The sequence below is a fragment of the Gambusia affinis genome, linkage group LG05, assembly GCF_019740435.1.
Source record: "Gambusia affinis linkage group LG05, SWU_Gaff_1.0, whole genome shotgun sequence".
NCBI lineage: Eukaryota > Metazoa > Chordata > Actinopteri > Cyprinodontiformes > Poeciliidae > Gambusia > Gambusia affinis.
In genome coordinates, this window is record NC_057872.1 from 4,471,858 (window position 1) to 4,488,426 (window position 16,569).

Below are 16,569 nucleotides of genomic sequence, written 5' to 3' on the forward strand. Positions count from 1 at the left end.
TCATTACACGAAACACGTTACACAAACACAGTTGGTGACAAAAAGCACTGTACATTATATACATAAGCTAAATTATTGGAAATAAGTTCACATATTAAATTTGTTTAAACCATTTTATTGACGCCGTACAGCAACATGCTCTCTCCGCTTAGCAGCCAGCGCAGAGCCAGGGGTTGCGCAATCAAAGGTGAGGCAGAGCTCGCTGCTGCCTCACCGGCATCGCTTCCAAGCATTTGAATGAGAAAATAAGAAAATTCAGCGATTTTGAACAAATAAAAATCGAAATTGGTGAAGCTACATGAAAAATAAATATTTTTTAGTACAAACCACCGGATGAATATAACAATTGAAATTACTTTATGATTATATATTTTCTTTCTTTCCATGATGGCTGGTGAGGCACTGCCTGACCTGCCTCCCCTGACCGCACGTCACTGCTATAGACTTATTTAATATCTTCCTTCATCCAATACCACTGTGAAAAACAACTCATACTGCACTACCTCTCTACTACCAGTGGGTGTCGCTGCGGCCTCCTTGGTGAGCCTGACAGAGGCCTTCCGGTTCCTCTATTGGATCAGCTGACTCTGATGCTGCTGTCAGGAGACCTCACGACCTGCGCTGAATGGCAACTATGAACATTGTCAAGCCATAGAATCACTACGGGCGGCTGTATTTCCACCAGTAACACCATCGCAGTTAGCATACGGGTGAGTGAAATAGTTAAGGAGCTCGAAAAAAACCCAAACACCTGTGTTGTTGTTGTTAGCACAGCTAGCCCAGTGGCTAGCGGCAGCTAATCCCTGCTGGATGTTGCTTGACCTTAACTATCGTTTTCTGCCGTTGTTTCAACACGTTATTTGGGTAATATTCAATACTGCTGTTTGGTTAGTAGCCGGGAGCGAAGTCGAATAGAGAAGGCAATAAATCAAGGCCAGGACAATAATGGACATTCCTATTGAATGAGTTTCTTATTAGCCTAATGGTATAATATGACCATCCATTGCTGCATTTTACATGTCAGTACATCGCCTTAGATTTGTTGCAGTCAAGGAATAGCAATTTATTAGTATAGTGCTTTGTATTGCTAACTTAAATGTTTATATAATTGTGGCAATAATTTAAAATATTCCTAAAACGGCTTTCCTTCCAGTTTCCAGAATCTTCTCCAGAGCTGTAACCATGACCGAGTTTTGGCTCATCTCTGCTCCTGGAGAGAAAACCTGCCAACAGACATGGGACAAGCTGATGGCAGCAACCACACGCACTAACAACCTCTCCACCAATCACAAGTTCAGCATCCCAGACCTCAAGGTTAGAGTGGATTCCAGTGCTTATCTGGTTGTCAGTTTTCGTCCTTCCACTTTTTAAAGAATATATCCATTTATAAATCCAATCTGAAATCCATGTAGTTTTAAAGACAACTCACCGTGTGGATCCGTTGTCAAGAGTAAGCAGCCTGTCTGTTTGAAAAGCAGCCCCTGCACGCATTTCTTTTCTGCATGGTGAAAGCGTTTAGGCAAAGTTTCAATCCATGGAGCAGCTCAGATCATGGGTTCAGCTCGTCTCCGTGCTGAACACGGAGTAAGCGCACCCTGCTGACGTCGTTTCTACGTGGGACTATGATGTCCTCCTGGAACCGTTAGCGATGCATGAGCAACCCTGGACAAAGAGGCGCCATCCTAAGCACACAGGGGGGCCCCCCGGGCATCACTGCAGGCTGGTTTAGCGTTAGATGTCGGTGTTCAAACACGGCCTTGTTGACCTTTAGAGAGGATGGGGGGGGGTATCCATCCCTAAATGGCAAAAACGTTTTAATGTTTTTTCTTTTCTGTTTTATGCATAAAACAGGTGGGAACGCTTGATGTCTTGGTTGGACTTTCAGACGAACTTGCCAAATTAGATTCATTTGTCGAAAGGTATTTACATCGCTTCACACTTCATGACTAGAAATGTTATCATTATTGTGGTGCTTCTTTAGCGTTTGATGATCGAGATCACTAACCAATCATTCAGGGATCAGAATTGTTGAAATTTCTCTTGATTGACTCTGATCTTTAAATTGCAAAACAGTCTGGATTTGACGGATTTAGAGAGTTAATTTTGAAAGGAACCTGTACATTGGCTTTAGCTAGTGAAAACTTGATTGTTGCATCTCTATGAAAACACTAACGTTCAACACTGACCCTCAGATGTAGCCGGTTTACTGTTCTCTACCCTCCTCCCTGACCTCGTAACCTTGAGGAATTTTGCCGGGAATTGCGAACAGCGAGCTCCCGAGGTCTAAACTTGGCCTTTTACAGTTGGGTGACACATCAGCAGATTTGTCTTTAGTCATGTTTTGGCCGTACGGCCTTTCTGGTATAAGTTTAGTCTTTTGGAAAAGTTTCTCATCCAGAACTCGCACGCTGCTGTTACTGCCTGATCTATGCTTTAGTTCCACTGTGGGGATTTCCACATCTGTGAGGAAAATAAACCAAGCTTGCATCACTTATGCCGTCCGTCGGCCATAAGTTTAGTTCCACTTCGAAGTTTGCGTTTTGTAAATCTGAAAAGAAGTCTTAGTTATCTAAAACATTTCATATGTACAATAAGAGAATTGGATATTATTCTAAAATAGCAGTTTGGCCCTCTGATGGGATTTGCTTTGATGTGCCATGTTAGAACTAACCTTGTCAAAACCTTTTTTCTTTTTTTTTTTACATTTATGTGCCAAAGCTTCTGAGCTTTCGGGAGCTTTTTGCCTGCGGGTTATGAGATCACATCATAATTTGGTGTCTTGTGGGGTTTCGCAGTGTGGTGAAGAAGGTGGCTCAGTACATGGCCGATGTGCTGGAGGACAGCCGAGACAAAGTGCAGGAGAACCTGCTGGCCAACGGAGGTACAGTTCTAACTTTGTTGTTCTACATGGAAAATATGTTTAAATGTGGTAATTTGAGCAGTAATGTCATGAAACTAAAGCTATTTCTTCTAGTTAGAACAATCTCACATCTAAATGTATATTTTTTGGATTTTATTTCATAGACCAACACAAAAAGCATGATAGTGAAGTGTTTGGAAATGTCATGTATGTTTTTTAAAAGTTGTTTTTTTTCTTTTTATATATATATATACAAACAAAACAGAGTGTGGTGTTCATTTGTTTTGAGACCCCTGAGTTAGAGCTTAGCAATAAATTGATTTTATTGATTGATCAAAAAAAAGTTTTTTTTTGAAGGTTAAAGTTTTTGGAAAATCTGGATTTTTTTCACCACTGATCTTGGGTTTTCATAGTTCAGAATGAAGTCAGGCTAAGATAATTTTTCTAATAACAGGAATTAAGTCATATTATTACAAGAATATAGTCGTAATAATACGAGAACAAAGTCTCATTGTTACCAGAATGAAGTCAGAATATTAGGAGAATGAAGTAGTACATTTATTAGATCTCCAATACAAAAAATAACAAATTAGTTATCTAAGCTTTTTGTCAATAAAATGACTTATTTCTCATAATTTTAAGATTTTCTTCTGGTAAAATCACATCTGCATTCTGCTAATATTATGACTATACTCTCATGAAGAAACAAAAAAACTTGTAGCCAGACCCCAATACTCTGTTGCACAAGGGAATGATTGAAATAAAAGACACTTTTAAAATGTTTTCTGTTATTTGTAATTTTTTGGGGGAAAGAAAACAAGAACAAAAATCTAGTATGAAGAAATCAGCAGGTTTATTTTTATGCCTTATTTTCCCTGTTTTACTCTGAGTAGAACCACCTGTCACTGCAATTACAGCTGTTTCCAACCGAGGTTACTTCTGAAGGCCCTGGATTTGATCTAAATACAATTACAATTTACCAAATACAATTACACACCACACTTCTAAGATTATTTGTAAAATAAAATAAAAAAATAAAAACAACCTGAAAACATTTTCATCTTTTCTTATACTACAAAAATATGTTGTATTTTGTGTTAGTTTATCGCAGAAAATACAAATAAAACACATTCACATTTGACACATTTGACTCATTGTGAAAAACTGGGAGTACTTTTCCATATCTCAAAAAATGATCAAGCGCTTTATTGTTTGTCTTAGTTGACCTGGTCACCTACATCACACGGTTCCAGTGGGATATGGCGAAATATCCCATAAAGCAGTCCCTTAAAAACATCTCAGAAATCATCTCAAAGGTGGGTCTGTCCATACGATTTAAATAATCTCTGATGTTCTGTACATTTTTTGCCAGAATCCTTGTAATTAGTTTGCTGGAGTGTTTCTGTCTTGGCGAGAGTTGTTTGAAGTTGCCAGATTTTCCATCCATGAAGTGCTTTTAGATTCTTTGTAAGTCGTTCAATCTGCTTTGCTTCTGCTTTCCTTCAGCAAGTAACCCAAATTGACAATGACTTGAAGGCCAGAGCATCAGCTTATAACAACCTGAAGGGAAACCTGCAGAACTTGGAAAGGAAGAATGCGTAAGTATTCAAATTTATTTTAAAGAGCTTTTTTTTAAGGGACTCAAGAAGAAGCTTCAATGTGGTGCTTTATTGTTCTACTCTATTCAGATGTGAACTGGAATGTTTTTGGTTTTTTAACTTTACTTTGTTTTGTATTCCTGTATAATTGTCCTTTGCCACTAGGGGGAGCTTGCTGACCAGAAGCCTGGCTGACATTGTCAAAAAGGAAGATTTTGTCCTGGATTCAGAGTACCTCATTACTATGCTGGTGGTTGTACCAAAGTAAGTCTAAAACCTCTAGTCATGTTTGATTCAAAAGTTTGCATCATTAACACGTCTGCTCCGTTCTTTTAGGACTAATTATCCTGACTGGCAGAAAACATATGAAACACTGGCCGAGATGGTGGTGCCTCGATCGTCAAAGTAAGTAACAAAAATGTGATCAAACAACAATACCGAGGATTTTTACCCAACTCTCTGCAATATTAAAATCCCCATTCGTGCTGTCCTCCAGCCTGCTGTTTGAAGACAACGACAGTGGGCTGTTCAGCGTTACTTTGTTCAGGAAAGCCATAGATGACTTCAAGCACAAAGCCAGAGAGAACAAGTAAGACTTTATGTTTCAGTCTGGCGCCATTTTCTCTCCCCCGACATGTGGCTTTCCACAAGATGGTGCTTGTTTGATTAAATTCAGCTTTCTTATTATTATTTTTTTTCCTGCCAGATTCACGGTGAGAGACTTCCAGTACAATGAAGAGGAGATGAAGGCTGACAAGGAGGAGATGACCAGGCTCTCCACAGATAAGAAGAAGCAGTTTGTAAGTGAAGTTGATTGGGAGACGCTTGACTTTTCAACATGTAGATCAACTGATTCCTGTTGGATTGTTTTGGGTTTTTTCTATCTAGGTTAGATTATTGTATCATCAACAATGCAGTGTTTAAACCGAAGCCCATACCAGTGTTTCAGAATGTTCATACATGAACATGACCTTTAGGTCAGCCCGTACATTTTCTGGTTGCATGATAGCAGGCGAGTAAATTAAAATTAAAATAATCAGTTGCTCCCACAAGCCACGGGATCTGAATTCAGCTCCTGCCCAACGTGGGGAACCTCACACTGCTGGATATTTTTCCATCATGCTCTGCATAGAAAGCAGAAATGTTGGCTTTTACCTGTTATAACCTGAATCACTTTGAAAATTGTATTCATCCAGTCTTTTTAGGATTTGACCTTTTTTGAAATTCCTTATTTTTGCACTCACTTTAGAAATATTTGCAAGGAATTTTGTCATATTTTTCCTCGTTAAAATCCCTTCCAAAATCTACAGATAAAAGACAAATGTGAAATAACAACAAGCAGGTGGATTGGTCGCACAAACAATGTTATTCATTAAAGAGCTTATTTAGCTCGATTTTTGGCACACTCCACATTGACTAGACTGAGTCAGCAATGTAATAGAAGTAGGAAATACTGCCACTTGCAGGTGGGAGTTAGCAGTCACTTGAAGCCTATTTTTGTGACTATTTTTCAGAAAATGTACAATAAACTAGCGCAACAGACTGCTGGGATCTGTTGATTTTTTTGTAAATTTGTGTGATTTCTGAGTCACAAATATCTAGAGGGACTGATTATCAGTGAAGTTGCATAAAAACTCTGGTACAGAAACTGTGCCTCTTATAATAAGCAATAAATCCAAATTTAGATGGAACGTAAACTTTTAAGCCAAACGTAACCGATCCTCTTGTTCCGGTTGTTCCTGCAGGGTCCCCTCGTCCGATGGCTAAAAGTTAACTTCAGTGAAGCCTTCATCGCATGGATTCACATTAAAGCACTGAGGGTCTTTGTGGAATCTGTTTTGAGGTATTCATTCAACAGTTTAGATTCACCTCTGCTGTAAATAAACCCAGTGGCAGTGAACATGTCTGCCATGTTTGTTCTCCCGTAGATATGGGCTGCCAGTGAACTTTCAGGCAATGCTTCTGCAGCCTAGCAAGAAGACCATGAAGAAGCTGCGGGAGGTTCTCAACGACCTGTACAAACATCTGGACAGTAGTGCAGCAGCTATCATTGACGTGAGTTCTGTAATAACACCACCTTCTGCTGAGCCGATCTTATGGACATTAAGGAAAAACTAGCCTTATTATTAACGCACGAGAAACAATACTTTAATGTTTTTATTAGTATATAATCCAGAGACAGTGTCTTTAAAGACTGAAAAAAAAAATCTACTCTTTTCAGTCATTAAAGGTAATTTACAAAAGAGGACATCTAAACACTGGCTTCAATCTAAGAACATGTGTTTTGTAGAAACTACATTCCAATACTAAAAAAAATAATAAATAATACTAGTTCTTTTTTTATTTTGAATGCTTGAGTGACAAAAAAATATTTTGGTTTCTCAAATCAGGTGCCTCACTCTCATAGCATATTTGATTGATTATTTTCTAGATCTTTAGGTTATGGACATGGGATTCAACAGGGGTGTGTATTTGGCACATGACTGTTTTCTCTGTATATAACACTTTTGAGTTAGATTTTTTTGAACGTGTCATTCACATTTGTGGAAAAGAGGAGGAGGGGTGGAGCTAAAACATTAGATTCCCACAATATGAGTAAAAATACCGCAGTCTTGTTGTACCGAGAATGTAAAATAAAAATATAAAAAATGATTTGTTTTTATTTAATACAGAAAAACAATTATTGAGGAAGCAAGCATTAACATAATCCCATCAATACCATTTATTTAAGCTTTTCTTTTTTATAACTGCAATTATTTTTAAACAGTATAGTAGCCTGTTTCACCCAGATGAACAGCAGTACAAGGGGAGGGACAGTTCTGCATTACACATTAATGTAAACAGCATCTAATTTACATCAGACATTTTTAAAACCTCTGTTTATTCTATAACCAACTGCGGTTCCAAAAAAAAGCTTCAATATTTTAGATGTAAAACAGAACTTTAGTAAAAAAAAAAAAAAGAAGTAACATTTCACTACTTTAGATTTTTCTTCTTTGTTCTACTCTATGGATTTTTAAAATTTATTTTCAGCAATGTTGTATTGCTTTTTAGACCTTTATACTTTGTTCATAATTGATTAATTTTAGGTATGGATATTGATATGCTGTGACATCACAGACTGTGGATGGAATCTTCCTCTTCCACCATGCTAGTTTTAAATGAACCATTACCCTATTCTGTTTAACTGACAGCTTGATTAAAATATACTGAGATGCTTCCTCTGCACAAACTCAGCGTTCCTCCACTCTCTAAGTCTTCTGCTTCGTTCCAGTCTGCCATGGACATCCCAGGCCTGAACCTGAGCCAGCAGGAGTACTATCCCTACGTCTACTACAAGATCGACTGCAACCTGTTAGATTTCAAAGTTTGAACAGTCGTCCAGTTTTCGTCCTCATGCCGTGTGTTTATTATTAAGTTATGTTCTTCCTGTTCTCTCACGCTGTCTCCCCTCCCCGACCTTCAATCTTTGGTCAGCTTCTGCCACGACTGTGCTGCATGATCATTCCCTGTGGTAAAAACCGCTCATCAAAAACCCTCTACCACTTTTACAACCAAGGGACAAAAATACTTTTTATATATTGTTCTAGTTTAAAATTTTTTGTTTTTTTCCTATTTTAACAAAAGTGATTAGCTTTTTTTTTATTTTTTATTTTTATTTTTATGTGAAGTGAATACAGAAATCATACTGGAGAGTTATATATTTACTGTCATTCCACATGTGCTGGTGTCTATTTATAGCTGCATCCGTGTCGGTGTTCAGAGATTTCTGTTTACATATGGGTAGTTTCATCATTGCGCCCATGGCAACCACACTCGGTACGCATTTCAGAGTCTGTGGGCGACCCCTGCAGATGTCGTGAGACCAAGTTATTAACGGAGTGTGTGTGTGTGTGTTGTTATTGTTGTTGTTTCTTGTTGTGTGTGTATCTGCTGTCAAAAAGAGATCTATAACTGAGTATTGTGAAAGCAGCTGATTAAATAAATGATTATATGTAATTGAAACCAAGGATTTATGTGTAAATAAAACAGCAGAGTCCTGGATACCAGACTGTGATTTGCTGGTTAGTCACACAATAATGTGCATGTGATAAGAGTGAGTCACATAAGCAGCATCTGTTTAATAAAAAGTGATCCTCCATGAAGCTGTGTGATTACTGATCATGTGCAGAGCCATAGGCTGTTTCACTTTTTGAGAAGAAATTACTTGGAATTTAATTGAGAAATGATTAAATTTCACTGTCGATGCCAGCTAAAAACACCAGGGGGCGCCAAATATTTTTGTTGAAAACAAACGGATGCTGCAGCTTTTCCATAAAAGGTGAGCGGCCTAAAAAAAAACCGCAATCCAGTAGCTTTAACGTGAAAAAGTTTGTGAGTGCAATCTGAAGAAATGCTTACACAAATCATTGTGTGAGAGACATTTTCTTGAAAGAGAAAAAGAAAATCTCAAAGTTTTGAAGTTAAATGTCAGAGAACTCTTTAAAACTAATTCAATGACTAAATAAAAACAGTATTCATTTACATTGCCTCGCAAAAGTGTTCACACTCAAACCACAATTCTTAATGTATTTTACATTATATAATAGTCCAACTGCACATAATTATAAGGGGCAAAGAGGAGCATCACTTTCAAAACGTTTTACAGATAAAGATTTGAGAGGGGTGACCTAGATTGTAATCCAGTGCACTCCTGAATAAAATACAGTATCTAGAGTCTTCAAATGTCATTTAAATAACAAAATCTGCCTATTAGCAAATTAATCTCAGTATAAATGCAGCTGTATTGTGAAACTGTCAGAGGTTTGTTGAAGACAGGTGGTTCTAAAAAGTGGCTAACTGTTTTGTTTTGTATTATTTTATTTCATCTTTTTGTTAGACTTAAAGAGACAGAATTACTTTATTGTCAATTTGGCAAGGAAATGTGGTTGTTCTGTGTCCCAATGAAAAAACGCCACACTGGTCCCCCATTGGTGAATATGGTCTAGACTTAAATTGGTTCTTCGTCCATTTGATTTGAAAGAATTTTTGGAACCATTTTTTAAAAATATTACCTGGAAAATAGTGGTTTCCATGGAAGCATTGATTAAAAAACAACACGTTAAATTGTTTAGTTTATTATTACTAATACTGATTAGTTGTTTTGATATGAAATAAGTTTTGGAACCAGTTTTTTTTTAAAACAGTGGTCTCCATGGATACACTGGTTGAATTATTTAGTTTATTAATGCTGACCGTAATTGCTTTGATTTCAAAGAGGTATTCAAAATCTTTTTTTGAAAAAGTACCTGAAAATCGCCATGTGATCTCCATGGAAAAACAACACGTTGAGTTGTTTAGTTAATTATAACTAATGCCGACTAGTGGTTTTGATTTGAAATAAGTTTTGGAACCAGTTTTTAAAAAATTACCTGAAAATCGTTATGTGGTCTCCATGGATACATTGATTAAAAAAACAACACACTAAATTGTTTAGTTAATGCTAACTATTTGTTTTGATTTGAAATAAGTTTTGGAATCAGTTTTTTTGAAAAATTACTTGAAAAACATAATGTGGTCTCCATGGAAACATCAATTGAAAAACAACACCTTGAATTGTTTAGTTTATTATAACTAATGCTGACATTACCCTCTGCTTTTACAACGAGAAATCACCTATTAATGGGTCAGACATTGGACACAAAAGCACTTTAGAAAATCCAGAGCTGGTTTTTGATCCCAGGTCAAGACTATGCAGAACTCTGATGTCTCTGATCCTCCCAGGTTGGATCTCTTTAACCTGTAAACCTCCACCTTCAACACCACCAGTCAGGAGGAGGCAGATAAAGGAACCCAGTTGAAAAAATAAGTAAGGAAACTTATTTTTACCCATATAACAATTTTAAATATGGATGAGATTGAGGTCAGAGTTCATAACAGTTCTGACTCTCTTCTATCCATGTATATTCTCCTCTTTAACCCTGTTGTGTTGCCTTTATTTTCCCTTTTTGTCAACTCCTGTCAAATGACCAGAAATATATCAGAAGATCTGTTCCACCTCCCGATCTACTGGCTATAGTACATTGTGGGTGTGATAACTTCACACTACATAAGCAGGGTCACACTCTTTTCTTGTGGAGGTGCTCACGTTTATTTGCTGGAACCAGTTTTACACTCAACATGTTTTTACAGTCTCCTTCTTTTCTGCTTCGCAGCTGAAACTAAACTCACAACTCCCTCTGGTGGTCTGGAGTAATAACAAGTTAACATGGACAGAAACTAAATCAATATACTACAGTGGGAATGGTGAGGACATGATTATGATTTAATCAGAAAGTCATCTTGAGTCCACTTTCAATTATCATTTAATTCTGTAGCATGACTGAGACAAAACGACAGCACTGGGCCAACCAGGAGAGAGAAGACACATTAACATTCAATAAACTGTTCAAACTTTTCATTTGTGTCTGCTTTTGTTAATGTTTCACACGTAACCAACATGACATTGATAAATCATTTCAAAACCTTTTTCACAAATAATGTGATATTTAATTTTAATTATTCAATCAAGAAACAAACAAAATCAAAACAAAATCAAAATCGTATTCCAAACAAAATACAGCACTCCCCTCATAAGTAAAATAGGACCAAGACTCCCACACTCCTTGTTAGGTACACTCGGGCAAATATACGCCACCTACTGACGTATGACAGCAAAACCTAAGAGCGGGTGGGGAAACAGTCACTGTGCCTCTTCTTGTATTAGTGGTCAGCGCTGCTGCCTTGTGAAACTAAGCACAAATGCCCCCGGACTGCCGCTGTCACGTCGGCCTGGACCTGCTCTCTTCTTCGGGCCTCCTTCGCTGAGAGAATGAAAGGATGGCCGAGCGGCGCTTCGGCGGGGACCACGAAGTGCTGACGGATGCTGCGGCGGCAGCAGCAGCAGCGACTCGCCGGGCTGAGCGGAAGCACCATGACGAGATGAATTCATCGGAGGATGCCGAGGACCTGTCTCTGGAGGAGATACTGAACCTTTACAGCCAGCCCATCAATGAGGAGCAGGCATGGGCGGTGTGTTACCAGTGCTGCCAGACGCTGGCGAAGACCCACCGGGGTAAAGGGAGCCCCGCTGGCGCTGCTGCCACCGGAGCATCCTCGGTGGCAGCGGCGGCGGCTCCGCGGAGGATATCTGGACCGGGGGATGTTAGGATACAGAAAGACGGCTCGGTGAGGATGGACCAGCACTGCTGTGAAGGTAAAAGAAGCGGTTGTTTATGACAAGCGGGCCCAATTAAAATTCATGACAGGCTCAGCTGTTCAAGATTGTCCGAAATCGATCCACCTCCTTGTCGCCTTTATTATCACAGGTTTATTAAAATGAGGCGCAGTTTGAACATGAGGACCACAGCGCAGGCAGGCAGGCAGGCCTATATTAATATGGAAAAGCCTAAGTTGGGCTAATAGGCTCACACAAAACCTATTTCACACTACTTCTTGTTGTTTCTCAACCTTTTTTCCCCCAGCCAGTTTGGGCTCATTGCGCATGTGGGGATGAAAACAACACCCACGAGGCCCTCAGGCTCCATTACTCTGCTCCTTCTGGGGTCTGACACACAAAGGAATCTCGGACCCTTGTTGCTCTCACTCTTGTGTGTTTTCACTGATTTCCACCGAGCCCGTTTCCCCTCATCCTCCCCACGTGCGTGTGCTCCCATCATGTTTCACCTCGTTAATATTAGGAGCCTCCGTGCCTGTTTTGCCACCTCGCATCAGATCAGGCTGATCATCATGATGCTCCCATCTGATTAAAGAAAGCGATTAAGAGCTGAACTGATCGGATTGAGGTGGCTCACGGAATGATGCCTCCGTGGTGATCAAGTACATTAATGTTACCTTACAACATTTCTTATACAATAAGTGAGTCGCAGTGAGTAGATGTTGGGTGTGTCTCTGATGGGGCAGGGCAAAGTAACACTTTGCTTTCTCTCGTCAAACTAAAGCCAGATATTTTTTATGTGTTCCCAGAGTGCAGACTGGACTGAATGCTACTAAGTAAATGAATGCCTATCAGTCTTAATGGCTTCCAAAGGGCCAAGGGATGTGTTATGAACCTGTATATACACACAGCTGAGCTAACAGTGTAGCCTTTGATTCAATGGATGCGCCTCATGTCTTGTGTAAGCGACTTGGTTGAGCAAATCTGAAAGGCACAGCTGTGATGATGATGATGATGATGATGATGCTAGCGTTGGCCTGTAAGTCTATATGGGTAAAGTGAATGGGCTATTTTTAGATTCGAGGAAGAAACCACTGAAGAGGGGAGTGCAATGTTGTGTTCCTCTGTTGTATAATAATGCAAAAATAGACACCCGTTTAATTTTTTATTTTTTTTGATCACATACCAAGTATTTGCTTCCTTACAGATTTCTTCTGTTTTTTTTGTTAGTGTTTTTTTTCTTTGTCACATTTTCAGATCAAGAAACACATTTTAATATTAGATAAAGGTGAGTGGATTAGATAAAGCAGTTTCAAAATGATAATTTTATTTATTTGAGGGGAAACAAGCGATGGAGGCCAATTGCCCTCTGAACCTAATGACTTCTTCGACCACCCTTGGTGGCACCATCTGTTCTCAAGCATTTCATTAGCAATTACTTTTTCATAAGGAGGAATAATAACTAATAACTAATCTATGGAGAATTGTTTTAATATGTGCACAAATGCCACACCACTTTGAATAGGCCTCCCCAAAACCTTAATTTAGTTGTTTTTGAGGCATTCATTTGCTTATTTGTTGGCAAATATGCCAACACAGCCCTCCACACCTGCAACTCTTAGATTTGTCCATTGTCCAATGAATTAAATGCAAAACTGCCTCACCAGCATGTGGTCAAGCTCTTCAGAGCTCTGCCAATGAGCTAATATTGGACCCAGTTGTGCTGAAGCAGAGAGACACCTGAAAGTTGTCGGACACGGGCCCTTGAGGAATTCAGTTTGAGACCACTGACTCAAGACCAGGAACTGACTGCTGGATGTTCGCCTTTAAGATTTTCTATTTATTGCAGAATAAATGGTTTCATCGATTATGACAAGTCTTGAAGAAGCAAAGCAGTCTCACACCATCACACTGCCGTCGTATTTGACCGATGATATTGTATTTATTTCCCAAAATGCGGCTTTAGTCTGATGTAACAGTATGCACGCCTTCCAGAAGATTTTGCTGTCGTCTCGATAGTCCAATATATTTTTTTGGGGAAATGTAATAGGCCTCTGATCTATTTTTGGTCAGAAGTGATTTTTACTCCTTTAGGAGATCTCCAATGGTTGCCACGTGTTTCTTTTTTTTTAATTGTTGCGTCAATAACCCTGACTTTAACGGAGAGAAGTGAGGTCTACAGTGTTCCAGACTTAGTTCTGCTTTTTCTGTGACCTCCTGAATGAGTCGTCAGAACAACCTTGGAGTAATTTTGGCAGACAGGCAAGGTTGACAGCTGTTCCATGTTTTTTTATTTATTTTAAATTTGATGAAAGAATGGATGGATGAATCTCTTACTCTACTTTATGTCATTAGGGACATTACACCTTCACGTTAAGTTTCATTTTCAATCTCAAAATTTGCATTTACATTTTCATCTCTAGACTCTCACTTTTTAGATACTTTATTCCATGCCACCCTCATAATAATCTTAGTCTTCCTCCTAATAAGTAGAGTTAAATATTAAAGGAATAACATCAGATAAAAAGCTGTAAATTTTGTCATTTCACATGTATCAATAAAATCTCAGTTTCTAGCACAAGTAGTTGTTCTAATTGCCACTTATTGACAGTCGTCAGTAGTGCTGTGCTGTTCTTCTACACAGCAGCTTGGCTAATCAGAGTCAGTCGTGTACATAATTAGACAAATCAATACAAAGTGCTGTTAGGAGTTTTAAATCTCTTATTTGCTGAGCTGACCTTTGTTTATATTCAAAACAGCATATTTTAGACCTGGGCGTCGACCAAAACTCCCTATAGTGCTGTGAAAAAGTCTTTCCAGTCATATACCACCCTTATCTTATTTCTGCTTCTTTTTTTTGTCCCACTTAAATATTTTAGATTTTAAATTGTTTTTAATATCAAATAGAAATAATTTGTAGAAAATATCATACAATTTCACTTATTAAAGGAAGAAAGCGATCAAAACTTATCTTTCCCTATGTGAAAAACCAAATGTTGGTATCAAGACCACTTCGGAGCCCGACGTTTGTATTTTCCAAATAATTCACTTGAGATAAAAATATATATATATATATTTCCTTGAAGCAAATAAATATATGCCTATATTTCTAAACATATTGCTAACCATATATCACTGCTGCCACCTACTGTTTTGGAGAGGAAATGCTCTTTCTGGAAGTCGTTGCTGAGTCGCCAATCATTTTTGCTAGTCACACTTTTTTTTATGATTCAGTTGTGGTTTACTTTTTCAAACTCGGCCTTTTGTATTGTATCTTGTTCATATAATTAGTTTCTGAGGATCTGAAACATTTTTACTGTGACAAAAAAGGCAAACACTGAACAAATCTGAACGGGACCAAACCGTTTTTATCGTCGCATACACTTTGTTTTATGTCTATCCAGATTACATTTAGCAAACATATTAGAAACTTTATTATAAAGACAGAAGTATGTGGCGCTACACCTGACAGCCGTGTGGCCTGAAATCTGCTGATTCAAGTTGATGTCCTGATGATGTCACTGACAATGTGGCGATGCATTACTGTCTGTTATCGTACAAAGGAGCTCATTGTTCGGAGGAACATCTGTCAGCTGCTTGTTTGGTCATGAAGTAAAAGACGTAGCCTGGAGAAGTTGCTAAAGTGTCTTTCTTTTGAAGGAGGAACATTCATCCCACAAAGGTTCTTGGAAAGAGTTTTGTCATCACGAATCACATGCAGCTCAAACTGATGAAATGATTAGAATGAAAGAAATTTGAACAAATAAAGCAGGTCTAGTTTGCACAAAGACATGAACCAAGCAGGGAGGTTTGACTGGAGGAGTTTAATGAGAAGTGTAGAAAAATGCACTTGAATTAATACACATTAAAAACATAAAATAAAAAAAAGATTAAAACATTAACAAAATGTTAAAAATAATCAAAACATTTTTTAAAAACCCGCAACATTAAAGGTTGAGGTTTCTTTACTTGAACTGCCAAAAAGTTAGAAGTACTTATAGGCAACTTATTTACTTACACATCTGGGACCTGAGTTCAAATTTTTTACCACAAGCAATCAATTGTGAAATGGCATGACAATGAAAATCCTGATTGCCTTTTCAATTTGTACTAATAATGTGTTTCCAAAAAAGCCATTAAAATGTGACTTTTCAGTTGTGTATTTTTCTTTTTGTCATATTATAATGAGCAACAGTTTTAAACAACCTGCAATTTTCAAATTTTGTTTTCTTGACATGATTTTTTTTTTGTCATTTCTTTATCCAATCTAGTTTTACCACAACAAAATGTTGCATAGCGTAGGTTTAAGAATTAATATAAATGACAAAAGATGGGTATTATATGAAATGTGTTTATTTAAGAACTCAATACATATATTGATCGGCTATCAGTCACAGTTTTAAGTTTAAAGTTTAAACGATCTAGAAATGGGTTTGATCCAAATTAGTCCACATGTCACTGGAGAAAAAGAAGTGAAATAGTCCCTTCATTCCACTTGGATATCTGACGCCAAGTCACCAACCTGAGGATTGTGCTGTTTCATTAATTGGAGTACATACATAATGGTAAATCACAACTGTATTAAGTGTTTTGTATCTAAATGTGATTCCAGATTCCAAAAATGTTGAGGAAAAAAAGGACAAATTTCAGCAAGGAATTGTGTGAAATTTTGATCAGAAAATGTTGTTAGGGCTCTGGCAAGAGAGCTTTAATTTTGACAGGTTGCTGGGCTACATTATAAAAACATTTGAACAAAGGGAGCGTGAAGAAGAAATATTTTTATTTATCGGCACTGCATGTTTGGTTGAAGGATGCAATCTGAAAATGGACTCCATCTTTACTGAGAAGGTGGAATATAAGTTGGAGAAATGTCCTGAAAATTTGAGTTAAGACAGACCATATCCCCAATCTCAAAA

The 16,569-nt window shown here is 38.0% G+C and overlaps 2 protein-coding genes and 1 long non-coding RNA gene across 5 annotated transcripts in view; all 3 read left to right on the forward strand.

Moving 5' to 3' along the window:
• Nucleotides 1-518: 518 nt before the first annotated feature.
• On the forward strand, nt 519-8,603 carry atp6v1c1a (ATPase H+ transporting V1 subunit C1a). The gene is made up of 13 exons (XM_044117119.1): nt 519-710; nt 1,154-1,314; nt 1,852-1,919; nt 2,796-2,881; nt 4,082-4,176; nt 4,367-4,458; nt 4,624-4,722; nt 4,795-4,863; nt 4,955-5,047; nt 5,165-5,258; nt 6,204-6,301; nt 6,387-6,513; nt 7,733-8,603. The coding sequence occupies exons 2-13, from the start codon at nt 1,183-1,185 to the stop codon at nt 7,829-7,831; spliced, it is 1,152 nt and encodes a 383-aa protein (XP_043973054.1). The 5' UTR covers nt 519-710; nt 1,154-1,182; the 3' UTR covers nt 7,832-8,603.
• A 1,402-nt stretch (nt 8,604-10,005) lies between these two features.
• Nucleotides 10,006-10,878, forward strand: LOC122831161. Its single transcript, XR_006370650.1, has 3 exons — nt 10,006-10,306; nt 10,653-10,743; nt 10,815-10,878. It is a non-coding gene; the product is annotated as an uncharacterized LOC122831161 (long non-coding RNA).
• A 223-nt stretch (nt 10,879-11,101) lies between these two features.
• The window catches only part of spire1b (spire-type actin nucleation factor 1b), a 38,335-nt gene continuing 32,867 nt past the window's right edge, over nt 11,102-16,569 (forward strand). For 2 of the 3 annotated variants that reach the window (XM_044117122.1, XM_044117120.1), the window contains exon 1: nt 11,102-11,692. In XM_044117122.1, the coding sequence (XP_043973057.1) occupies nt 11,317-11,692 (376 nt within the window). In that variant the 5' untranslated portion in view covers nt 11,102-11,316. The remainder of the gene's footprint in view (nt 11,693-16,569) is intronic. The other variant, XM_044117123.1, reaches the window with a different exon arrangement.